Consider the following 27364-nt stretch of genomic DNA (forward strand, 5'->3'; position numbering starts at 1 on the left):
TCACGCAGTGAAACATGGACTTACTAGCATGACTATACTAGACAAAACAACCTCCTAAGCATAAACACATTTTAGGGGTATAAGCAAGAAGCATTGCATATTATGCATACATCACATCAAGGTCCAGGTTGCGCCACTGTGCCAAAACCTAAACGTAGAAGCTGCCCACTACTCGGTGTGCAGCTGAGGACAAGAACAGGGCCTAAACGCTGCAGCTGGCACTAAGTGCTGCGCAGCTGGGGAAGGCCAAAGTAGGGGCGAAGGAGTGCGACTCATTCCCGAGTCCAGACACGTCCCTAGAAAGAAAAGAACCTAAACGGTGCAGCTGCCCACTACTTGCTGGGCAGCTGTGAAGCAAACTGCGACAGGGGCTCTCACTGGCCCTCTGTACAAACACTGCACCAACACGTTGGAGCCCTCTGGCTCTAGAACAACTGTGTGTATGGGAGCACTCTGGCTCCTTAAAGAAATAAATGCCCCCATCGTTGGAGCCACGGGCTCAGCACAGGCTCGTAAAGGAAGTACGCTCCACTGTGAGAGCAGCCCATTGAGCACCTGGGGCCGCTCTTAACTCGGTGCCCTCACTGGCACCACTTCCTTCGCCTCCCCCGAAGCCCTACTCACTGCCCCCTTCGGGGGAGGTCCTCTCTCTCGGGCGGCGGTAGCGCATTGCGGCGTTCTCTCTCCTCATGGGAGCCCCGCCTTCACCATGCACCCACTTCACCCGGTCCGGAGCGGGCCTCCTTTCTCGCACCGGGAGCCGAGGACCATGGCTGCACTTCCGCTTCCAGCCAGCGGCCCGCCCACAACCAGGCGGGCCGCGGAGGCAATCTCAACGCACCGCGGGCTGCGGCGGTGAATCTCAGGGGCAAAAACGAGGGGTGGGCACCCTCGGCGACGGAAGTAGACGACGGGGTGGGCACCCGATACAATCCAAATATCGGAAGACATGGGCACAATGCAGGGTGGGCACCTGCAATAATCAAAGCAATAAGCGGGGTGGGCACCCGCTCTGAGCACAAGGAGGGGGGAAACCCTCAAGACAGGGATCGCCGCTCCAGCGGCGCAAAAGTGCTATTTAGCAGGGAGAGGTCAGCGCTTTCCAGGCGCTGGTAGGCAAAAGTCCAGAAGCCTTTTAGGAAGCAGGGGGGACAATGTAGGGGCCAGAACACAGGGCACTCCAGCAAGGAGACAGCCCCCATGGCGGTCCCTCCTGGGCCCCACCATCAGCAAGGCCCCCTCTGTCAGGAATCAAAAAGTAGAAGGGTCCCAAAGAAATCCTCCAGCATCCAGGGGCTGAGCAGGGCCCAGGGAGGCAAGCCTTCCCCATGGCCCCAGCAGCAGCACGCCCCTGGTAGATTCAAGTTGAGCACAAGAACATTTTACATGAGGTCACAGCTTCTTTTTATACACACATTTCCTTTGTCTCTAGCTGCAGGGTTAAGGAAAAACCAGATGCAACTGGTTTTGGAGTACTGTTTTGCTCAGCCCCTCTCCCCATTCACAGGACAGGCTAGGGACATCAGGCGCACCACTGGGGCAGAGCCAGCATTGTGTAGGGAAGGCCCAGCCCTATTCAGGTCCCAGGTGCAGCCCCTCCCTGCCATCAACATGCAGATCTCCCCATTCACCACCGGGGCAGACCCATCCTGACTCCTGGAGCCACGCACACCAGCCAGCTCCAGCCAATCACAAGCCAGACAGCCAAATCATATTCACTGCACAGACATGCCAACTTCTAGAAGTGGCACTTCCACACTAGACACAATAAATCTGCATACATCATCGCGCAGCATTTAATCACACGAGTCCGCACATACCAAACTCGACTCTGCACTCCCCACACATCAGGAACTATCATGGACAAACATATCCCCCATGCTTTCCTATGGGAGGGCAGGCCAATCACACACTCGCACTCAGAGAGCGCACTCACTTTACACTGGGACACAGTGTCAAAGTGCTCAAAGAACAGAAATCACTATAATTATGTAACAAAAAGTTCAAGGGTGAACCTGCCAGAAGGGCCAAGTCCAACAACTTCATTTCTAGATTACTTTCTTTCCGCCGTCGGGTTCGGACGTGTATTACTGCGCTTCAGTTCGAGACGGTTCTGAACGCCATTCATTTTGTATTCCACCTTTACCCTCAACGGAATTGTTATCAAATGAGTTTCCCTCTTTGCATTTCAAAATCTGGAAAACTATCACCCATCAGATCACGGACCGACATTCACCAAGTCTGCAACCTGTGCTCGTCTCTCGATCATAAGAAGTAGACTGCGAGGCCTGCGATCATTTCGGTCCAAGCTAGCCGTATGGGACCAAAGAGCACGTCGCAGGGACATGCAGCGTAGAGGGGTCGACGATACACCCAACATCTTTGGTCAACAGGAAGTCGAGGAGGAGGAACTCAATGAGATCTCTGTGACAGAGGAAAAGGCTTTTTCTATGGAAGACTCCGGGTCCGACTTAGAGATCGACTTCCAGGTGCAGGACCTACCATTGGGTCAGCGTACTGTAAATACTGAAGTCCCCATCAAGTCACCCAAAAAACATTACGACCAAAGAAAATGCTCTTCGGCCTCCACTGCCAGCAGGCCATGATCAGCACCAAATATCTGCTACAAATGACCCGCCTTCTGGTTCAACACCGAAAGCACTGTGAAAGCCATCTGCTTCCACGCCGAGCAGACCCTTTCCAAAACTGAAGGCCATCTTATCAATGAAAATTTTGAGACCGGCATCAAAATCGAACCCCGGCGACACCAATCCTCCATAAAAAGTAGGAACGGCTCAATGCTTGCCGTAAACATATACAGCCTCAGACTGGGCGCATTTTAACCAATAATGTGGTATTGACCTCCATCAAAGTGCCAACTCTCCTGTGGAGATGCAACAGACTTGCGGGTGGTGTCTGTTAAGAGGAGGAAGACAGACAAGGCTACCAGTCTTTTGCACCACCCTCCTCCTCCAAAACCACCACCTTCACCCTCTCCATCGCATTCTGATCCCCTACATAACACTCCGCAGGGGTCCCCACATTCCTACACAGGTGGGCAAGGAGGGGGCAGATAATTCCTATGCTGTACCATAGCCTCTAGATCCCTGGCCAGATTAGGAAGTTCATACCCGAAGGAGGGTGTGAGGGGGGGAGGGGGTGTAACGGGGGGTGTAACCGGCTTACAACACAGATCCACATCTGTACCCTCCCAAACCATCACCTCCTGATGACACCACCACAGATCCGGAACTCAGCAGCAGGGCCGCAGCGTACCACCATGTCCGCTCCATATTGGGCCTCTATAGGAGGATTTCCTCTTAGAATCCCTATTCAGTACACACAGGGCTACACAAAACCTCCCTATGGTAAAAGGCCTGATGCGTCACACCGATGACATCTTTAAGACCCTGCACAAGCACGCATTATAACTCCCAGGGTAAACAAAAAATACAAAGCTGCACCCTCAGACCCTATTTACATCCAAGGGAAACTTCCCCGATTCATTAGTTGTGTCCAATTCCTGTAAGAAGGCTAATTCACAAACCACAGATGACGTTCCACCTCCCGATAAACACCACAGCTGCGTGCACAGAGAAGCAGAACTGGTATAAAAACCACAGCTGCATGCACGTGGACTAAGCATTGCTACAAACACCACAGCTGTGTGCACGGAGAAGACACACTGGTACAAACACCACAGCTGCATGCACGTGGACTAAGCATTGCTACAAACACCACAGCTGCATACATGGAGACGAAGCAGTGATACAAACACCACAGCTGTGTGCACGGAGACTAAGCATTGCTACAAACACCACAGCTGCATACATGGAGACGAAGCAGTGGTACAAACACCACAGCTGTGTGCACGGAGACTAAGCACTGGTACAAACACCACAGCTGCATGCACAGAGACTAAGCATTGGCACAAACACCAATGCTGCATGCATGGAGACGAGGCAGTGGTACAAACACCACAGCTGTGTGCACGGAGACTAAGCACTGGTACAAACACCACAGCTGCATGCACAGAGACTAAGCATTGGCACAAACACCAATGCTGCATGCATGGAGACGAGGCAGTGGTACAAACACCACAGCTGCATGCACGGGGACTAAGCATTGCTACAAACACTACAGCTACAGGCACAGAGAAGAAGCATTGGAACAAACACCACAGCTGCATGCACGGAGACTAAGCATTGGTACAAACACCACAGCAGCGTGCACAGAGATGAAGCACTGGTACAAACATCACAGCTGTGTGCGCAGAGACTAAGCACTGGTACAAGCACCATAGCTACATGCACGGAGACTAAGCACTGGTACAAACACCATAGCTGCATGCATGGAGACTAAGCATTGCTACAAACACCACAGCTGCGTTCACAGAGAAGAAGCACTGGAACAAACACCACAGCTGTGTGCAGAGAAGAAGCACTGGTACAAACACCACAGCTGCCTGCACGGAGGCTAAGCATTGGCACAAACACCACAGCTGCGGGCACGGAGACTAAGCATTGGCACAAACACCACTACTGAATGCATGGAGACGAAGCAGTGGTACAAACACCACAGCTATGTGCACGGAGACGAAGCACTGGTACAAACACTACAGCTACATGCGCGGAGACTACGCATTGGCACAAACACCACAGCTGTGTGCATGGAGACTAAGCAGTATCATCTACAGTTCTTTTGCCTACCTGCTAAAGCGTTACATTTCATCTTCATCTAAATATACACTTTTTAGGTTTCGCCTGGGGCACGGAGCTCCTAGCTCCGCCCCAGGAGAAATCTTATGTCTCTACAGTGTACTGCTTAGTCAAGCCCTCTGTTCCATTGGCTAGCTCCATAAATGGAGGCTAGCCATTGGAACAGAGATCTGTCCGTCATGGCCGGACCAGATTCGTGGGTGTTCCTGCATTTTTTTCCCTCTCCACCCTTTTTGCATCGTCATTGGGTGGTGGGCGGAGTTTAGTTTTTTTTTTGGGTGTTTGTTTTCGTCATTATGCCGACCACGGCCGCCGGAAGAAGTCCAGGTGAGTGCGTTCCTTTCCCGCCCCCCCCTCCCGCTGTCCGTGTCTTTCCCGCCCCCCCCCTCCCGCTGTCCGTTCCTTTCCCGCCCCCCTCCCACTGTCCATGTGCCTGGCCGCCACGTTTCTGCTGCTTGTTGTATATTGCTGGCCACTTGCCGGTTGCAGGGTGTGATAATCTTTGCTCTGTTTACATTTAGGCCGAGCCTTCGTGCAGACGGTCGGTGGGGCAGTGGCTGCATGGTGGCTTGTGGCCGGTTTGCACGTAATCCTCCTAGTGGTGGTAAAGAGAGTGAGAGGGGCTCAGAAGGGTTACCTTTCATATTTAATATAGCTTTGACAGAGACTAAACACAATCCAAGCTCTTCGGACCTCTTTCAGGACCTAGCATAAGTCGTGTGCAAACCTGAAACACTGCACCTGTCTCACTGATGTGAGCATTTATCTGTGCCCTGCTGTCGACTAGCACACTCTCATCTTGGGCACTTCTAGTCCGAGTTCTCCCGTTGGATTAATTTCTCATTTCCTTCCGACTTCTGGCCTTTGTTCAAATGGATTATAACAGGAAAGATGTGTGTTTGTAATTGTGAACTCGCATTGCTGCTGCTGCTCTCACAAGGACTGTGCCAAGGAGGTGAGTAGCTATCACAGAGACTGTGTTGGGTTTTCTGAGTCAGAATTTTTGGTAGCAGGTTATTTCTGAAGTAAAATGGTATAGCGCTTTTCCCGCAAATAGTACACAAGTGGTGAAAGGTCCATTTTGCATTTTAATGTTGTTTTAGGCAAATTCTTTCTCAATTTTGTGTGACCTAGCTGAATAAAAAATCCCTCGTCACTTTTCTCGTATTGGTAAATGTTCATCATTCAAGTTGCAACGGTTAGACATTTTGCACTTATAGAATGCTGCCTTCTGTTTGACACCTGTTTGTCAGGGATCTTCCCTTCCACATTTAAAGTAATGTTGGAGGTCTGCAGAAATAATGACATTTCCTTGTCCCCTACAGAACCCTAATGCACACAGTTTAGTAATCTATTTTCTTACATTGTTTACAGTTTAAAAACGGAAGCGCGTCACTAGAGTGGAACCGGGTGTAAGTTGAGATTCCAGACACTTCGGACCCCCGGACACATGGGCTGGAACGGAGTCAGTCAGTCACGTGTCATGCAGTGCTTGACGTGAATCACTCAGCCTAAGCCCGACTTTATTCTGCGGCACTGGCATGTCATGTGGCGTGGGGAGTGACGGGCCGGGTGGGGACATCGAGGGGGTTCGATTTGCTCTTCTATCCATTCTGCCATTGCTTTTTTTCTCAGCTCATTATCACCTTGTGATTATCACCATGTGATGAACACTTGGTATTTGGGGACAGATTTCATTTTTCGCCTGCAAAGCCAAATAATTCGCCCGAGGCCACCACTACCAATGTCATCACTTATGAATGCGGCCAAAACTGTCAGGAGAGGAGAGGGGAGGGGAGGGGAGAGGAGTCTTTGTGTGGCTCTAGGTGTGTGTATGTGGCTCTACGTGTGTATGTGTGTGTGGCTCTGTAGGGGTGAGTATATGCGTGTAACTCTAAGTGTATGTATAACTATGTGTGTGTGTGTGTGTGTAACTATGGGTATGTATGTGTAGCTCTGTATGTGTGTGCATCTGGGTGTGGCTCTGGGTGTGTTTGTAATCAGTGTGTATGTGTGTGGCTCTAGATATATATGTGTAGCTCAAAGTGTGTATGCGGCTATAGGATGGTGTGTGTAGCTCTAGGGTGGTGTGTATGTGGCTCTGGGGGAGGTGTGTGTAGCTCTGGGAGGGGTGTGTGGCTCTGGGGGAGTGTGTGTAGCTCTAAGTGCATGTGTGATAGGGAGTGCATAGTGACTCGAGAGTGCATAGTGACTCGAGAGTGCATAGTGACTCGAGAGTGCATAGTGACTCGAGAGTGCCGAGTGACTCGAGAGTGCAGAGTGACTAGAGAGTGCAGAGTGACTAGAGAGTGCAGAGTGACTAGAGAGTGCAGAGTGACTAGAGAGTGCAGAGTGACTAGGGAGTGCAGAGTGACTAGGGAGTGCAGAGCGACTAGGGAGTGCAGAGTGACTAGGGAGTGCAGAGTGACTAGGGAGGGCAGAGTGACTAGGGAGGGCAGAGTGACTAGGGAGTGCAGAGTGACTAGAGAGTGCAGAGTGCTAGAGAGTTCAGAGTGCTAGGGAGTGCAGAGTGCTAGGGAGTGCAGAGTGCTAGGGAGTGACTAAGGAGAGCTAGGAAATGACTAGAGAGTGCTAGGGAGTGCACAATGCTAAGAGGTGCGGAGTGACTAGGGAAGCTAGGGAGTGCTAGGGAGTGCACAGTGCTAGGGAGTGTAGAGTAACTAGGGAGTGCTATAGAGTTCTAGAGACTGAAAAGATTACGCTAATAACAATGTAAGTGACAATGCCATTTATTTATCTGTTTTCAAAACCAAGACATAAATAAAAATGTGGTCATTAACAATGCAAATAGCTCAAACTTTTCCAAAGGAGAAACCATTGCATTGAAAATGCTTGTTAATTCAGCTACCAACAATTCATCGTCACACAAATATCATTCACTCCTCCTTACTCGTCCTCTGTCTAATGATCATCCTCTGATCTCACATTCAGCCACTGATCCACCAATCCACTCACTATCAATATACAAAAACACACCCCAAAATAACCCCATTCACTCGTAAAACAAATGTCAGACCAGCTGCTTTGTCAGTTCCTGTAGGAAGGTGGAGTAATATGTGGTTTGGGGGCTTGTCCTCACCATGTAATACTATCACAATGACCCAAAGATGGTCTTTTGATGCGCACTAATAAATTCTTAGCTCAGTCCCGGTAGCGTGGCAAAGATCAGTAAGGCTTCATTAGAGGAACATATGTTAAGCATTTCAGGGTACCGACATGGATGATAAGTAATTGGCACAAATCAATGGAAATCCAAGACCAATCTATAAAAATAAAGTACATTTATATCTTAATTTAGACACCAAAACGAACAGAATAGCATACTTATAACCAGAGTTATAGATTTTAGAAGCAATACTAAATCTGAGCAGAATAATAAATAGAAAACATCATATTGCAGTCAATTGGAAAAAACACGAGTGATAATCGGTAACTTGCAGGTCGAGTTATGTCGAACCCTTACAGGTTTACGGTCATGCGGGCCCCTGCACCAGGCCATAACAGTCCGTTCAATTTTACATAGCCCCTGGAGTCCTGGTAGAGTTGTCCTGACTGTCCATGGTGCTGAAAGGGAACAGCTGGGTGCTTGTTTTCCTGCTTACATGGTGCTGCAAGAAAACTGCAAAACCAAAGGGGATGATGGACAGAGTGTTGAACATTGCAAGCGCTCACCCCCAGCCAACTAATCGGAGTTTAATCCATCATCATTCTTTAGCTCACTCAGCCACCCCAGTTAAGACATAGCCATATGCAAATCAGTCTGACCCTGTGCCTCATGGGAACAGTCCAGCCCGAACTGCCAAGCCATGCCTTCCCTGGACCGGAAACAAGCATCCTGGGACCGGTTTAGAATCCAGTGGCAAAGTGAGCAAGGGACCTACGTCTGGGCATACCCTGCCAACTTAGGGCGAACAAAGCAAAACCATAGGGGGTGATGGACAGAGTGTTGAACATTGCAGGCAATCACCCCCAGTCAACTGATCTGGGTTTAATCCATCATCATTCCTTAGCTCACTCCGGCACCGAAGTTTAGACATGGCCATATGCAAATCAGTATGACCCTGTGCCTCATGGGAACAGTCCAGCCTGAACTGTCAAGCCATGTCTTCCCTGGACCGGAAAAAAGCATCCTGGGACCGGTTTCTGGGTAACACCTTTTATCAGCCAGGCTAGCTTGAATCCAGTGGTAGAGTGAGCAAGAAAACTGAACAGAAGCACGCCTGTTAACGTAGGACAATGGTTGCACGGTATTCCCTGTAGATGCAGTGTTAAGTGTGGGGGTTTAGTTGCCGGACTGGAGACCAACAAACCTTGGCAGAGGCAAGTACAGCGAAAATGTACTTGCACTTCGCAGGGTACCAGGGAGCGAGGTAGCGGCCTGAAACTTTGTGGCTGGCAGGACCACAACTAATACAATGGTGGCAGAAAACTAAATTTAGTGTACAGACCAGGCTGCCCAACCTGGAGGTGTGGCTAGCCTACTGGGGATGTACACCTTCTTGACTAATTTCCCGCCAATCTTGGAGCAAATGTGCCTGGGACAGGGGCAGGACTGTTTCCTCCACTGGGAGTCAACCCTGATGAATATCGGAGGTGGTGCAGCCTTTGAAGCTAACCGCCTTGATGTGCCACTTCACAAGCCTGCTTGGGAGGAGGGAGGTATGACCTCCTTCCTGCCCATGATTCGTTCAGGAATCCTAGGAGTGATCACACTGCCTGGCAGGAGGTTAGAATCCTATCTTATAGGTAGCAGGTGTGGGAAAACGTGGGCTTGCCAGCCAGAACACAGAGAAGTTGGGGCAACCTCTTAGGTAACCATATGGGTGAATGCCACATCACTCAGGGCACAAAATTCAAGTAAGTGGTGAGAAGGCACGTCGTTTGACACCATATTTCAGTGGTACCAAAATGGACCTTCCAACCTCACGAATGCCTGTGTAGTAGCCCATGTTATCCTACGGACAGCTGACACGTCTAGTGGTTTCCAATAGGGAACGCTACTATAGGTACATATAGGCTTGTACTTATTCGTCCTCTTTTTTTATATACTGCACCCTGCCTCCTGGGCTGAGGAGGCCTACCATAGGGGTGCCTTTCATATTAAGATGGTGTATCAACTGTGCCACACAAGGGGAGGACACAGTGGAGTTTGAGCAGTTTGCTCTGCTCTGCCATGGGAGGCCTGCTGTAGTTTGTTTGGGTAATCCAGGGTGGCACAAAACCGTGCTGTAGCTCTGGAGACCTCTTTACCACCTATGCCATGGGTACTCTGGTACCATATACTAGAGACTAGACGACCAGCTCCGACGATAACCTCGCGACCGCCGAACACCTTCATTTCCAGATCCACACCGACCCCAGGACCACACTTAGAGGCATCCTCATCTACAGACCACCAGGAACCCGCACACACTTCAACGAAGACATCACCGACTTCATCAGCCCACATGCCCTCACCTCCGAGAACTACATTCTTCTGGGAGACCTCAACTTCCACCTAGAAAAGAAAAACGACAGCAACACCACCACACTTCTGGACAACCTCACCAATCTCGGACTCAAACAACTTGTTGACACCCCCACCCACCTTGCCGGACACACGCTCGACCCTATTTTCACCTCCAGCAAACACATCTCCTTCGATCACACCACAGCTCTCCATTGGACAGACCACAACTGCGTTCACTTCAGCTACGAAAAGACCACGACCCACAACCCCCCACAACCTATTCCTCGAAGAAACTGGAACAAAATCACCACCGATCAACTCTTCACATCGCTAAACCAAAACCCTCCTGCCATATCATCGGACCCAAACCAAGCTGCCACCAAACTCACACAATGGATCACACACAGCGCTGACATATTAGCACCCTTGAAAAACCATCAGATCAAACAATGTAACAAAAAGGCCCCCTGGTTCAACGATGACCTTAAGAAATCCAAGAAGTTATGTCGTACCCTCGAGAAAACCTGGAGAAAAAACTCAACCTCTGACAACCTGACCGCCTTCAAGGACGCCACCCGCAAACACCACCAATTGATCCGATCCACCAAAAAATCAGCATTCAAGGATCGACTCGACAACAACGCCCACAACAGTAAGGAACTATTCAACATCGTCAAAGAATTCACCAACCCCACCGCCGGCACCAACGACATCACTCCCTCCCAAGACCTCTGCGACTCTTTATCTTCTTTCTTCCACAACAAAATCGCCGACATTCATAACAGCTTTGAAAATCTACCAGAAGAACAGCCCACTCCACCCACCTCCGAACCAAAACAGCACTCCCACAACCTTTTCGCCTGGAACCCAATCACCACTGAAGACACCATCCGCCTGATGAACTCCAATCACTCAGGATCGCCAACCGACCCATGTCCTCACCACATCTTCAATAAAGCAGACTCCATCATCGCACCCCATCTCCGCGATGTCATCAACTGCTCCTTCAACTCCGCTACCTTCCCGGAAAGCTGGAAACATGCCGAACTCTGCGCCCTTCTGAAGAAACCCACAGAAGACCCCTCTGAACTTAAGAACTACCGCCCCATCTCACTCCTCCCATTCTCTGCCAAAGTCATTGAGAAAGCCGTCAATAGTCAGCTCGCCGCCTTCCTTGAATCCAACAATTCCCTCGACCCTTCACAGTCCGGCTTCCGAGCCAAACACAGCACCGAAACCGCCCTCATCGCAGCTACAGACGACATCCGAACGCTACTGGACAACGGAGAAACAGTTGCCCTCATCCTATTCGACCTCTCCGCCGCCTTCGACACAGTATGTCATAGCACACTCATACAACGCCTCAACAACATCGGAATACAAGGAAAAGCTCTGGATTGGATCATCTCTTTCCTTGCCGGAAGAACCCAGAGAGTCCGCCTCCCCCCATTCAAATCAGAGGCCAGCGAAGTCATCTGTGGTGTACCACAAGGATCTTCACTCAGCCCCACCCTCTTCAACGTATACATGAGTCCCCCTCGCATCCATCGCGCGACAACACAACATCAACATCATCTCCTACGCAGACGACACCCAGCTGATCCTCTCCCTCACCAAAGACCCAAACACCGCCAAAACAATTCTACACGAAGGAATGAAAGAAGTAGCCGAATGGATGAAGAACAGCCGTTTAAAACTTAACTCTGACAAAACGGAAGTCCTCATCTTAGGATCATCCCCCTCTGCCTGGGACGACTCATGGTGGCCACCGGCCCTGGGCACAGCACCCATACCTACAGATCACGCATGTAACCTGGGCTTCATCCTAGACTCCTCCCTCTCGATGACCAGACAAGTCAACGCCGTTTCATCTTCATGCTTCAATATCCTATGCATGCTCAAAAAAATCTTCCGCTGGTTCCCCACCGGAACAAGAAAGACAGTCACTCACGCACTGGTCACCAGCCGACTGGACTACGGAAATACCCTTTACGCCGGGCCCACAGCCAAACTACAGAAAAAACTCCAACGCATCCAAAATGCCTCAGCCAGACTCATACTGGACATTCCCCATCATGCTCACATTTCCGGTCACCTGAAGGATCTCCACTGGCTCCCCGTCAACAAGAGAATAACGTTCCGTCTCCTCACCCACGCACACAAGGCCCTCTACGACCTAGGACCCGAATGCCTCACCACACGACTGTCCTTCTACACACCCGCTCGCCAACTACGATCATCCAATCAAGCCCTCGCCGCAATTCCGCGCATCCACAGATCCACCATGGGAGGAAGATCCTTCTCCTACTTAGCGGCCAAAACATGGAATTCTCTCCCCACTCACCTCCGACTTACACAGAACCACCTCTCCTTCAGAAAGCAACTAAAAACCTGGCTATTCGATACGTAATGCACCCACCATTCCTCAAGCGCCTTGAGACCCTCTGGGTGAGTAGTGCGCTATACAAATCCCTGAACTTGAACTTGAACTATAACAGTTTTGGGGAAGATAACAAGCACTGGGGTCTGGGCAACGGACTCCAGTGCACTATCAGAGTCATAACGATGAGAATTTGGAGCAAAACGTGTGTGTGTGTGGCGGGGCGGGGTGGGGGGTAATATACAAAAAAGGCCCTTTCCTACACTTTCTTTTTAGCAAGGGCCTTTATCCATGCTCACTGCTGGTTTCATAACTCATGGAAAGATAATTTTGCAAAGACAAGTTAAAAGTTTTTTACAGAGGTTCAATGAAGCATCTGATGTGACTTGAATAGATCTGCTGTGCAAGGCTCCAATGAGGAGGCTTTTAAATAACTGATTATATGCATGAGGTCTTTTGCATCGCAGAGTGCTGTTTGGGTGGGGGGGGTGTATAACTGTCATAAAGAACCATCTATACTCAAGGACCAGCTTGGCAGTTTTCATTCTGTGTTCTCTCAATCACTTTGAATATTATATCACACACCATGAAAGTCAGGGAAGATTTGTTCATCACATTAGGACTGATCCCAAGGAAGGCAGAGAGGGATCTCCAGTCGGATGACACAGTCTGCTCCATCGAGGAATGGCTACATGTATGGATTGTCTGCAACAAACTGCTCGGACCTAGAAAAAGGCACGGACCTCCACAGAAACCAGTTCAAAGGACTTTAGTTTATAATGAGCCTCTCTTACTCTTCCAATTTGTGTAATGGATTTACAACAGCTGAAGTGCAATACAATCTATTCTTTAAACACATTTAACACATTGCATTGATTAACTGTATTTGTGGACTAATTCAGAGGCTATTAAAAAAAAAGTAACTTTATAAAATTTCCAGTGGCCCAACTGCAGTAGAGCAGACGGCTGTTTTCCTGTTCCCATCGAGACTGCTTCTCAGCAGTCCACCCTGGACATAAATTACATAGCGGTCACCCTAATCTCAATATAAAAGGTTCCCAAAGACATAACCCTAAATATAACGGCTGGGTTTCCTGGAACCCAACTCTCAATTTAATTGTTGACAGGTAACCAGGGGAGGCACCCAGTCATCTATAGAACTAACAGAAGGATTTCTGGTACCGAAACCTCAACAGAACATACAGAAGGTTTCTCGACACCTCCCTTTAAGAGGATTCTTGGCACCCATCCTTCACTATAACTCCCAGAAGGTTTTACATCATCCAGCTAGCTTCCTGTCGTGCTCCCCCACACCTGAAATCACTTACAAAAGGTTTCTTGGCCAATCCGAACATTGATCATGAACCACTCCATTGCTCCCCCGATGCAGAAGAAGAAAGGAAGGAATCTGTAGACACCAAAGCGCTTTTCCCCAGGCACAAGCCGCAGAATACGTCGCACTGTGCTCCTCCCAGACATCATCAGACAGTGTCTAGACACTTATGGGAAATCTGCAACAAATAACAGACACTATTAAAGCCAAGAGGTAAACCCGGTTCTTGGTATATGGAACAGCACACCCCTAAATTCCAAAGACGCACATGCAAACGAAAATATGGACAGGATTTTTTGAACAATTAAAGAAAAAAACTCACAATTCAAACACTTTCAACCAAGGCTCAGCTTAAAACAGTTCATTAGAGCAAGTTTAAAAAATACTTGTTAGGCAAGAAGCCTCATATAATGAATCAGATCGCTGGAAACAGATTCAGCTCCTAAATGCAACGGAGACCAAATGAGTCACGTTGAAGCCAGAGAGAGTTTATTGCCAAAGAATGTACTCTAATGTTAAAGAATTGGATACATTCACTAGCCCAAAAATAAAAATTCAGTTGAAGGGTGCTGAAAGAAAACTTTGTCAATTATTATTGTGGTGGACAAAACAATCTTGAGATTTAAAATTAAACAAGCATTTACAATGCAACGGTTTCGCCTTTGTAAAAGTTAGAGCTAATGGCATTGTAAATGACAAATTTTGTATTTATGTGTTGGTTTTGAAAACAGATAAATGGCATTGTCCTTTACAATGCCAATAGCTTAATCTCTCACAAATGCGAGACCTATGGCATTTGCACACACACACACAGAGCACAAACACACACACAGAGCCACACACACACAGAGACAGAGCAACACAGACAGAGCCACACAGACACACAGAGCCACCCACAGAGTCATTCACATAGAGCCACCCACACACACAGCGCCACCTACACAGAGCCACCCTCACACACACAGAGCCACCTACACAGAGCCACCCTCACACAGACATAGCCACTCTCACCTACACAGAGCCACCCTCACACAGACATAGCCACTCTCACACAGACAGAGTGGGGGGGACGGACACCAGCACAACCAAGAAGAGCGGGGGTGGGGGGGACGGACACCAGCACAACCAAGAAGAGCGGGGGTGGGGGGGGCGGACACCAGCACAACTAGGAAGAGCGGGGGTGGGTGGGGGGACGGACAGCAGCGCAACCAGGAAGAGCGGGAGTTGGGGGGGACGGACAGCAGCACAATCAGGAAGAGCGGGGATGGGGGGGACGGACAGCAGCGCAACCAGGAAGAGCGGGGGTGGGGGGGGTGGACAGCAGCACAACCAGGAAGAGCAGGGGTGGGGGGGGGGGGGCGGACAGCAGCACAACCAGGAAGCGCGGGGGTGGGGGGGGACGGACAGCAGCACAACCAGGAAGAGCGGTGTGGGGGGGCGGACACTAGCACAACTAGGAAGAGCGGCAGTGGGGGGTGACGGACACCAGCATAACCAGGAAGAGCGGGGGTGGGGGGGACGGGCACGAGCACAACTAGGAAGAGCGGGGTGGGGGGGATGGACACCTGCACAACGAAGAAAAGCGGGGGTGGGGGGGGACACCAGCACAACCAGGAAGAGCGGGGTGGGGGGACGGACACCAGCACCATTTTCAATGCAATAGGTCAGGTATTTACGCAAGTTTGTGCTATTGACAATGCAAATATTTTGTTTTATTTATGTTTCAAAAACCAAAACATAAATAAAAGGTCTCACACTGCTGTCTCTCTTACACTGCTGACTCTGCTTTGAACACACCCACTGCTGTCTCTCTCACACACACACTGCTGTTTCTCACACACTGCTGTCTTTCTTACACACACAGCTGTCTCTCATACACACTGTCTCTCACACTGCAGGTGTGGGTTGTTTCCAGCTCATCCCGGCTCTCACAGGCACCGCCTCCGGGGATTGATAAACATGCAGGGATGTGCCTGCTTCGTGGGAGAGCAGGCCAGCGGGATGTGCTAGCGCTGAGAAGCCATGTGACGAAGGATGCGCCTACCATGTAATCAAAGGTCGAAGTGCATTAAAAAGTATGGGAAGTGGAGGGGGGGGGGGGAGAGGGTGCAGGGTCAAAGACGTGGGTATAAACACAAACTAGTGGGACCCTGGTGCAAAAAAAGGACAGTCTCGGCCCCGGTGCCACTGGACCTGCCGCACATTAATAGCTTCGCTCCTGAACACAGGACTTGTGATGCTGGTATAAAACCAGTGGCGCAAATCCAAGAAGCCATCTCAAAGTCCCCGGGTTCTGGTTGTTTGTTGCCACTGCGCATGCCGATCGGTTGTTTTATGCTTCATAGAAGTTACTCTGCGACACGCTGGTTTACATACTCACACATTATCTGCTGCATAATCCGTTTCCCGTCTTGTTTGTAAACAATGGTGTTCTCTTTTACTTACAAACATTCGGGGAAAGCGGCTGTGGGAAATGTCTGGCCCTGGTAAACTGGCGGACACAAAATAAAGTTAAAGGGATGAGTGCGTTTTGAAATGAACCACGATACGTATGGGATTGTCAGCAATTTAAAGGTGAAATAACGTGATGTGGTCACATTCCTTCCTGCCTTTCAAGTCAACACACTGCATGCTGGGACATGTAGGAAAGGAAAACTACAGGATCTGCAATGCAAACGACTTTGGCTACATAGGCTGGTCTAGCTAAGGGCGTATGTGTACTAAAACTGAAAATGACTACACTAAACGAGTGTCACAACACAGGAGCTACGAGCATCTGAAGGGGAGAGACAAAACACTGGATATTAATGCATTTTGGGTCAATGTCGGTGTTTTAAGGCGGCAGATAGTGTCCTCCCTGTTGCTTTGTGCTTTTGGACTCCCCATCAGAATCTGCTCCTCGTGATGCCAGTGATACCGGGGCGCACTGCTCGGAGCAGGGTTGGGGTTCTTCATATCTGGGCCGTGGATAAATGAAGAAAAGCATCTCATCCCAGGGCTCTGTTGTTGACAGATATGTGGGTCCAAAGGGTGAACTGCTTCTCTGGAAATGGGACTCCTTTTTCCCCTTTCACGGACATGCATCAACTCCTCCGTAGTAATGGGTGGGAGCTGGGGCAAACGGAATCAGATTGGCATGAAGTTCCACATAAGTGCTGTAAACAGGGACGGCAAGGGCTGGCGAGTACGTGACAATTGGACCTTTAGGCACTAGGCAGAGCTCTGCGTCCGGCTGTCAACCTACTGAGCTGCCCTGAGTGATGTGCCCTGTCTAGAGCTGCTGCATCCTCTGTGTCACCTTCAGCGAGAGTGTGCTTCACAAGGCTACATCAGTGGCGGCTGCTGAACTTTGAAAGAGGTGGGGCGTAATTTTCTTCCTGCCTGCTGTTCCAGTGTGTCAGATGAGAAAACATGAACTTTCTTGGACGCGAGTGATAACCAGCTCTATAAATTACCAATGTAACCACAACCCGATTTAATTTTTCTCGTTTTCTGACCGCAGAAAAATGAAACTATTAGCTGCCCTTGTCAGGTTCCAGCTTTCCCAGCAGGACGTGAACCAAAATGTCGGCAACAGGCGCTAAACACAAACACAGGTGTTTGCGCAATCAGCCATTAAAACTGTAACCAAAATGGACTACAGAGTATATAGTCTTTAGGCGTGCATTGTGCGTGCCGCCCCCCGCTAGCAGATAGAGGCCTCGGCATTTTGACCAGCTCCACACATCCCTCAGTAGGGTCTCTCTGTGCACGGCGGCGCCCCCCTCCCCCACCTCCAGGTGCTTTCTTCCTCAGTAGGGTCTCTCGGCGCACCGAGGCGCCCCCTGTCCCCACCTCCAAGGTGGTCTCTCCCTCAGTAGGGTCTCTCGGTATACGGCTGCGCCCCCCGCCCCCACCTCCAAGGTGGTCTCTTCTCAGCTAAGACGTTGGTTCTCTGGTGAGGCAGCGGAGGCACGAAGGCCCGGGGCCATCCATCCAGCTCTGTCAGCCCGCCGTTTGTCATGCTCGTTGCAACCACAACTAAGCTCTCAAAATAGCATCAGTTCATGGTGAATAAATTCCACCCCGTTATAAAGCATCCAAGAAAGGTTTATACTATAACTGTTAATCACCGCTCCACAACCGAGTACAATAACCACATTTGAAGTACCAGATAAAAGATCTATATGAACATTAAATAAAGAGAAACATTTTTAAATCCCACCTAATGCAGAGCAATTATCTGCATGCAAAGAAAGGACAGCGGGAGGGGGGGCGGGAAAGGCACGGACAGCGGGAGGGGGGGCGGGAACGGCACTGAGAGCGGGAGGGGGCAAACGGCAAGAAAGGCAAAGCAGAAGGCAAGAAAAAGCACTCACCTGGACTTCTTCCTGTGGCGGTCGGCCTGGAACAAGCAAAACAAACCTACAACAACAATAAAAAAAAGCCCCGCCCACCGCCGCATGACGTGGGCCAAAAGAGAAAAATTCTCGGGAACGCCCACGAATCTGGTCCGGCCATGACGGACAGATCTGTCTTCCAATGGCTAGCCTCCATTTATGGAGCTAGCCAATGGAAGACAGGGGCGGATTCAAAGCCACTACTTATACTCATTAGATTTCTCCTGCCCAGCTCTTCGCTTAGGTCGAAACCTAAAAAGCGAACAACTTCTTCAAATAAAGAGCAGATGGGTGGCCCTGAAATAGCACATCGTAATGATACCGAGGCAGCGCCTGTCTGGAGTGGCTTAGCGAGAGAGTACGTACACAAACTGAGCAGACAAAAGACACAATGAGGGAGGTCACGGGAAATACATCAAAGAGCAGGGAGGGGACATTTGCACCTGAGAAAATGGAGACAGAGAGCAGGAAAGTTATGATAAATGAGAGCAAAGGGGTGCCAGGTTTGGAAAAAGAAAACACAAATTACAAATATTTCTTAATGGACACATTTTTTGTACGACGGTGGATAAAAAAATAAATTAAAAAAAAGTCAATTATACTGCACCGTCCTAAAAAGGTTACTGTGATTTCAAACAAGTGTATGCCGGTATGTTCTCTTAAATTAGGCAGTCCTGCATGCATTTCATGATATGGCTCCATATGGAATCCATTTAGAGCATCGTTGGCAACCGGAATTTTAATATGAGGGAAGGCGTCGAAGAATCCAAGTACGGAGCAATTCAGTAGAAGAAAATAGACTGATGTTAAAGGACGCGGGTGCTCATATACAATTGGGGTCAAGAAACGGAGAATGGAAGGTGCATAAAAACCCATGATGCGCTGTTGCCTCTACCCCCTCACGTTAGTCCCACACTTACAATCGCCCGATATTCATTACAGGCCAGCACCCTCAAAGTGATCAAGTGCCCGTCGGCCGGCAAGCACCATACACTCACCCTCATTCGAAAAAAACTAATTTTTCCGCGAGGGTCTGTAAGCTCTTTAGGGGCTAGGGTGTTGAGTTTATGTCAAGATTAAAATCAAAAGCCAGGAAGTACCACGAATTTAGAAGAAGGCCTGCCATTTGCACTGTTAGAAGAAGGCCTGCCATTTGCACTGACGGTGGGGCACACAAGGACTTTATCAGCAGCGCTCAGCATGGCCGAAATGGGAAACAACACCAAAAGCGGCCCTAGCGAAAATAAGCCCAGAGCCCTTCGTCTCCTACCACTGCCTCCTTCCCTCCAGCACTTTTTCTCCCCGCTCTATTCCCCCTTAGATCATGTCGTCTCTACCGCCCTCACGCTCAGTTGCTTACTGTCTTGAAGGCAGCACTCGTCTCCTGCTAAACCTCGTAGAACTCAACTGGGAAACTGATAGGCACCTGGAAAGGCTTCGGCCTTTCAAAACCGACCGCCAAGGGCTCCAGTCATCGGAGAAAAGTCCGGCCCTAGCGCTCAGCAACATACAAAACACAGACAACTAAAAGGCGCTACGGGAAACTTTGTAGGGTGACCAGAATTTTAAAGTAAAAAACCGGGACATTTCCCATAAATAGAAGGACAAGGACTACAATTGTACTCCCACACAAGAGCACAAAACGACAGCGCTCCTTAGAGAATTACAGAAAAGGAAGTAAGAACGTACATAAAATGATCATTTTAAAGCCAGTGGCATGCCTGTTAATTAAATTGCCTTCTTATAACAGCAGTTAACTATCCCTGCTGTGTAAGAGTCTCTGGCGCACCTTCTTGTCCACTTTCCAATTATCTGCATGCACCGAAAGAAAGGACAGCGGGAGGGGGGGCGGGAAAGGCATGGACACAAGAGGGGGGGCGGGAAAGGCACGGACAGCGGGAGGGGGCAAACGGCAAGAAAGGCAAAGCAGAAGGCAAGAAAAAGCACTCACCTGGACTTCTTCCTGCGGCGGTCGTCCTGGAACGAGCAAAACAAACCTTCAACAACAATTAAAAAAAGCCCCGCCCACCGCCGCATGACGTGGGCCAAAAAAGAAACATTCTCGGGAACACCCACGAATCTGGTCCGGCCATGACGGACAGATCTGTCTTCCAATGGCTAGCCTCCATTTATGGAGTTAGCCAATGGAAGACAGGGGCGGATTCAAAGCCACTACTTATACTCATTAGATTTTTCCTGCGCAGAAGAGCTGCGCACAAGTGCGCAGCTCTTCGCTTAGGTCGAAACCTAAAAATATCTTGCAGAGGATAATTTTCTCTTAAGAGCTTTCATTTCATTTATATTTATTTAATACGCTGTAGTTTGTAGAAATCAACAATGACCAATTTCCAGGCATGAAGAAGTCATGGGCAGGAGGCGAAAAGCAAGTAGATGAAAAGAAGAAAACTGAATTAAAACAAAATATACATAAACACATGCAGGGACAAGAAGGGACCTGAATGTGTTTATGAATCCCTCTGGTATAGGGGACTTCTGAAGCGACAGAGGGAAGCAGGGCATGCAAATATCCTTCTGGGACGGGGCATGTGAGTAGCGATGGAGGGAGGAACGAACATAAATGCGTACAAGTATCTCGCTGGGACGGGTCACATCTGCAGAGACAGAGGGAGGAGGGGCATGAATGCGTGCAAGTATTCCTCTGGGAAGGGTAACGTCTGCAGAGACACAGGGAGGAGGAGCATGAAAATGTGCAAGTATCCCCCGGGACGGGTCACGTCTGCAGAGACCGAGGGAGGAGGGGCATTAACGCGTGCATTTAACCCCGTGGGATGGGTCACGTCTACAGCGACAGAGTGAGGAGGGGCATGAACACGTGCAAGTATCCCTCTGGGATGGGTCACGTCTGCACTGACGGAGGGAGAAGGGGCCTGATTGCGTCTAAGTATAGGTCTGGGACGGGTAACGTCTGCAGTGATAAAGGGAGGAAGGGACCTGGATGCATGAAAGCATTCTTCTGGGATGTATCTGCAGTGATAAGCGGAGAAAGGGGGGGTAAATTGGCGTTGTGATCTCTGCCCAGGAACTACACGAATTTGGGCAGAGATCACAACACCGGTACGGATTTGGTTGAACCGCTGCTGAAAACTATAAGTTCACTCGTAGCGTGGTTAATCAACAGATGGTACACAGACACCAAGAGACGCTCAGAACTGAGACCGCACTCATCGCAGCAACAGATGACATTCGAACCTTACTGGACAATGGAGAAACAGTCGCCCTCATCCTCCTTGACCTCTCCGCAGCCTTCGACACAGTCTGCCATAGCACCCTATTACAGCGCCTCAGTAACATCGGAATCCAAGGAAAAGCACTGGAATGGATCACCTTGTTCCTCACCGGAAGAACTCAGAGAGTCCGGCTCCCTCCATTCAAATCAGAGGCCTCTGAAGTCATCTGCGGCGTGCCGCAAGGATCGTCACTCAGCCCCACCCTCTTCAACGTGTACATGAGCCCCCTCGCGGCCATCGTTCGCCAACACAATCTCAACATCATCTCCTACGCTGACGACACCCAACTGATCCTCTCACTCACCAAGAACCCCAACACCGCCAAAAACAACTTACACGAAGGAATGAAAGAAGTAGCCGAGTGGATGAAGCACAGCCGTCTGAAACTGAATTCAGACAAAACAGAAGTCCTAATCTTAGGTACCTCCCCCTCCGCCTGGGACGACTCTTGGTGGCCAGAGGCCCTTGGAAAAGCACCCATTCCGACGGACCACGCACGGAACCTGGGCGTCATCCTGGACTCCTCACTCTCAATGACCAGACAAGTCAACGCTGTCTCATCATCCTGCTTCAACATTCTTTGCATGCTCAAAAAAACATTTCGCTGGATCCCCACCGAAACTAGAAAAACGGTTACGAGTCGCCTGGACTACGGAAACACCCTATACGCCGGCTCCACCTCAAAACTCCAGAAAAAACTCCAACGCATCCAGAACGCTTTAGCCAGGCTCATACTTGATATCCCGCGTAAAGAACACATCTCTGGTCACCTGAAAAACCTCCACTGGCTCCCCGTAAATAAGAGGATTACCTTCCGCCTCTTAACCCACGCACACAAAGCACTTTACAAACTTGGACCCGAATGCCTCAACACACGACTGTCCTTCTACACCCCCTCCCGTCAGCTACGATCCTCCAACCAAGCCCTTGCCACTGTTCCTCGCATCAACAAAGCCACCATGGGAGGTAGATCCTTCTCCTACCTGGCAGCCAAAACCTGGAACTCTCTTCCCACTCACCTTCGCCTTACTCAGAACCACCTAGCATTCAGAAAGCAACTTAAAACTTGGATATTCGACAAGTAATTTCCTCCCCTTCCTTAAGCGCCTTGAGACCCTATGGGTATGTAGCGCGCTATATAAATTTCTGACTTGACTTGACTTGAGAACTTGGCTCTTGTGGAAGTCTGTTGTAGAAGACAGATAGCAGGTAGCTTTTGCCCCCAAAGAAGGGCCAAGGGCCCAAAATGCATTGGGCTTCAAGGGCTACAATGAAGAAAAGTGACAACAACTTCAAAATGAGAAAAATGTAGCATTGTCAAATATATTTTATGTTTGTGAAATAAAACAAATATGCATACGATACAATACAGGATTACTGTATGAGATTTTTTGTGTAAAGTTTTGTCTGGTTGACGCTGTTTAAGTTAATGTTTGATAAAGAAATGCAGGTTATGTAAAACCAAGGGGCAACAGCTCATGCAATTGTGCACAGTGGGCAAGTGTTATGTACTTGTGTTAAGGTGCCTCTGTCAGAAGAGCCATTTTCTTTCCAGTTAATGTAAATAAACCTTCTCTGTCAAATGTACGCTAAGTCACTGCAACAAACTGTCCCTCCTCCTGAACCATAAATGTTGCCTTTGAGTGCCAAGACCTGGGCTATTATGCAACATGTGAAAGGCAGGAAATGAAAGAAAATTAACCATACTAAGTTTGCTCTTTAGTCACACCTCACAAAAATATACCGATTAGTATGCTTTTATGGATGAGGTGGAAGAGGTGGTGAGCAACACGAGGAGCGCATCGATGTGGAGAGAGAATAAGACATAAGATGCACTCCCTTGAATGTTCAGAACAAAAAGAGAAGTAGTGTAATGATGTGAGCTACGTGAAGAGCCAACCAATCCAAAGTGAACATTGTTAAGAACAGTGCGCTGCATGGGGCGGACAATCAAGAGAAACAGGCAATGGAAATGCAATAGGTCTCGCATTAGAAAAGTCAGAGCTATTGGTATTGTAAATTTTTTTTTTTGTGTGTAGTTTTTCCAAATAGCTACATTGATAGATTAGTCATTTACAATGCCAATAGTTTAAATTTTTTTGAATGTGACACCTATAGCATTTGGAATGCCACATGATTTGTATTGACGTGACTTTGATGGCAGCTTATGTTGTTATGCCACATTTCTAGAGAGCAGGAGAGTGCAGCAGGGGATAGAAACACAGCCCTGCAAGCTGAGCGTCCTCCCATCGCACACCCATCTGTGGCTTGAGTGGTGTGAGGGTGAGGGGCGTGAGAGTGAGGAATGTGAGTGTGAGGGGTGTGAGCAGGAGTGTTGTGAGTGTGAGGGAGTGTGAGTGTGAGGGGGTGTGAGTGTGTGTGAGTGTGTGTGATGGTGAAGTTGAGTGAGTGTTTGTGAGGCTGAGTGTATGTGACGGTGTGTGTTGGTGAGGGTGTGTGAGGGTGTGTGAGGGTGAGTGAGGGTGTTTGATGTTTAGTGAGGGTGTGTGACGGTGTGAGGCTGAGGGTGTGTGAGGGTGAGTTAGGGAGTGTGATTGTGTGTGAGTGGGTGAGTCAGAGTTAGGTGTTGTGATGTTAATTGAATGTGAATGAGGCTGAGGGGATGATGGTAAATGTGTGTGAGTGTGAGGCGTGTTTATTGTGACAAGTTGCAAGGCTGAGCGTGGGTGAGTGTGTGGGAGGGTGTTTGATGGTGAGTGTGCGAGGTGTAGTGAGTGTGAGAGTGTTGTGACAGGTGTCAGGGGAGGGTGTGTGTGAATGTCATGTGTTTGAGGGTGAGGGGGTGTGTGTGTGAGGGTGAGTGAGGGGGTGTGAGGCTTCGGGTGTGTGACGGTGCGTGAGTGTGAGTGTGTGTGAGGGTGAGTGAGGGTGTGAGAGGTGTTGTTACGCAGAGGGTGTGTGACGGTGTGTGAGGGTGAGGGTGTGTGAGGGTGAGTGTGAGTCATTGTGAGTGAGTGTGAGTGAGGGGGTGTGAGGGTGTTGTTGTGAGGGTGAGGGGAGTGAGCGTGTGTGAGTGTGATGGGGTGTGAGTGTGAGGGGGTGTGAGTGTGTGTGAGGGTGAGGATGAGTGAGGTTGTTTGCGGCTGAGAGTGTGTGAGGTGTAGTGAGTGTGAGAGTGTTGTGATGGGTGTTAGGGGAGCGTGTGTGTGAGTGTAAGGTGTTTGAGGGTGAGGGGGTGTGTGTTTGAGTGTGAGGGTGAGTGAGGGGGAGTGAGGTTTCGGGTGTGTGACGGTGTGTGAGTGTGTGTGAGGGTGAGTGAGGGTGAGAGAGGTGTTGTTAGGCAGAGGGTGTGTGACGGTGTGTGAGCGTGAGGGTGTGTGAGGCTGAGTGTGAGTGAGGGGGTGTGAGGGTTTTTGAGGGTGAGTGTGTGAGGTGTAGTGAGTGTGAGAGTGTTGTGAGGGGTGTGATGTTGTGATGGGAGTGAGGGTGTGTGAGGGTGATGGGGTGTGAGTGAGTGGGTGTGAGGCTGAAGGTGTGTGATGGTGTGTGAGGGTGATGTTGTGTCAGGGTGATTGAGGGTGTGTGAAGGAGTGTGAGAGTTTTGGTGTGTGAGGGTGATGTTATAAGTGTGTGTATGTTAATATTAATTATTTAATATGTGTCGTGTAAAAAAAAAAACGTGATAGATCTTCCCTTTGTAATTGTCCTGCCTTATGTGTATTTTTGTATGTAATAGAACTGTGTGTGCTTTTTAATTACTGTGTGGTGTTATGTGTGTTTTAGGTGTCTGTGGAGTCCCGTATTAATTTTATTATTTTAAAAATGGCCGACGCAATGCGTCACCTTGACGTTCCCTACGTTAGCGTTTTAGTTTATTTTTGTGTTGTGAGTGTTTACGTTTCCTTGACGTTTTTTTCTAGCCAATCGGAGCGCGACGTTTTTGACGTTGCGTTCCGATTTGCTTACGTCAACGGTGGAATTCCCCAGAAGATCGAGAATGTTGGTGCGCGGAAGGCGTGTTCTTGTTCCTGTGCTGTTGCTGCGTCGTTTGACAGGTAAGAATGTATTCCAAAGTGTTTTTTTATGTAATGTAATGTAGTATCTATACTATCTTTAAGTTAACGACTGATTAGGAGTGTGTTTTTATAACTGTTGACAATTTTTTTTTCGATCGTAATATTTGTAAATGTTTGTAATGTAATGTAAATTAAAGTCTTGTTTTCAATTGTCGATATGTAATGCATATGTTTTCTAAAACTGTAATGTAATGTATTTTTTGCTGGTGTTTGTTATTTGACATACAAGAGCTGTTATTTGAACTTTGAAGTGCAATTTAGTTTATAATATATTTATGTATGTTGTGTTTGCATTGTTTTTTTCCTGTGATGCTGAAGTAGCCGGATTATATGTTCTTGAGGTACTCGATGTATTAAAGGAAACTTTGTGTATTTGCTGAATTTATTTTCCCTAGCAATGTATTAAGGGGATGTACAGTGATGTAATGTGTGTATTTTATGCGTTTTGTGAAAGGAATTGTTTTATTTTCCAATCCCTGTTTGCATATTTGCGTATTAATAGCTGCACCCTCCTTGCGTTGCTTTAAGTTTGCATTTTGGACTCGCTGCAAGTGTGTAATCCTCTTTTTACGTATAATTCAAATAGTTGCTTAACGATATTTATGTTTCAGAAAAGGGGGTGGTGATGAACAGAGTGTCTGAATTAAGCAGACCACTCTTACCCAGTCCAAAGATCAGGGCTAGATCCATCACCGTTTTTCAGCTCGCTGCACCATCCCAGCTCAGAACTTGGCTATATGCAAATTAGTCTGACCCTGGCCCAGTGCATCATGGGAACAGGGCAGACCAAACTACCAAGCCAATTCTTATACTGGGAAGGAAACAAGCTACCGGGGACCGGTTTCTGGCATTTCAGCCGTCTTCGGCCCGGCTTGCTTGAATCCTGATGGTGCAATGAGCTAGGGACTCACATCTGAGTATACCCTTCCACGCTTATGGTGGACAAAAATGATTCAGAAAGGTGTGGCAGGGTATACTCAGACATGAGTCCCTTTCTCACTGCACCATCAGGATTCAAGCAAGCCGGGCCGAAGACGGCTGAAATGCCAGAAACCGGTCCCCGGTAGCTTGTCTCCTTTCTGGGAAAGAATTGGCTTGGTAGTTTAGTCTGCCCTGTTCCCATGATGCACTGGGCCAGGGACAGACTGATTTGCATATAGCCAGGTTCTGAGCTGGGATGGTGCAGTGAGATAAATAACGGTGATGGATCAAGCCCTGATCTTTGGACTGGGTAAGAGTGGTCTGCTTAATTCAGACACTCTGTTCATCACCACCCCCTTTCTGAATCGCTTTTGGCCACTATAGGTGTGGCAGGGTATACTCAGACATGAGTCCCTTTCTCACTGCACCATCAGGATTCAATCAAGCAGGGCCGAAGACGGCTGAAATGCCAGAAACCGGTCCCCGGTAGCTTGTCTCCTTTCTGGGGAAGAATTGGCTTGGTAGTTTAGTCTGCCCTGTTCCCATGATGCACTGGGCCGGGGACAGACTGATTTGCATATAGCCAGGTTCTGAGCTGGGATGGTGCAGTGAGATAAATAACGGTGATGGATCAAGCCCTGATCTTTGGACTGGGTAAGAGTGGTCTGCTTAATTCAGACACTCTGTTCATCACCACCCCCTTTTCTGAATCGCTTTTAATTTATGGGCATAAGGGTAGACGTCTTAGGATGTTTTTGTATTTTCTGTACTTCCCTAATTTTTTGTGAACAGCTGCGTGGGCAAGGGGCGTTGGCTGTTGTGTTGTTGAGTAGTGCTCTTTTGATGTTGTTTGATGCTGTTTTGGTGTACGGTGTTCC

At 48.9% G+C, this 27364-nt stretch overlaps 1 protein-coding gene across 1 annotated transcript in view; it reads right to left on the reverse strand.

Annotated features, from left to right (window-relative positions):
- UQCC5 (ubiquinol-cytochrome c reductase complex assembly factor 5) overlaps positions 1-27364 on the reverse strand; it is a 55958-nt gene that overhangs the window by 1369 nt on the left and 27225 nt on the right. Inside the window, exon 2 of the mRNA XM_086939406.1 lies at positions 13897-14079. Within this exon, the coding sequence (XP_086795532.1) occupies positions 13897-14050 (154 nt within the window). The 5' untranslated portion in view covers positions 14051-14079. The remainder of the gene's footprint in view (positions 1-13896; positions 14080-27364) is intronic.

The sequence above is a fragment of the Lissotriton vulgaris genome, chromosome 9 (genome assembly GCF_964263255.1).
Source record: "Lissotriton vulgaris chromosome 9, aLisVul1.2, whole genome shotgun sequence".
Lineage (NCBI taxonomy): Eukaryota > Metazoa > Chordata > Amphibia > Caudata > Salamandridae > Lissotriton > Lissotriton vulgaris.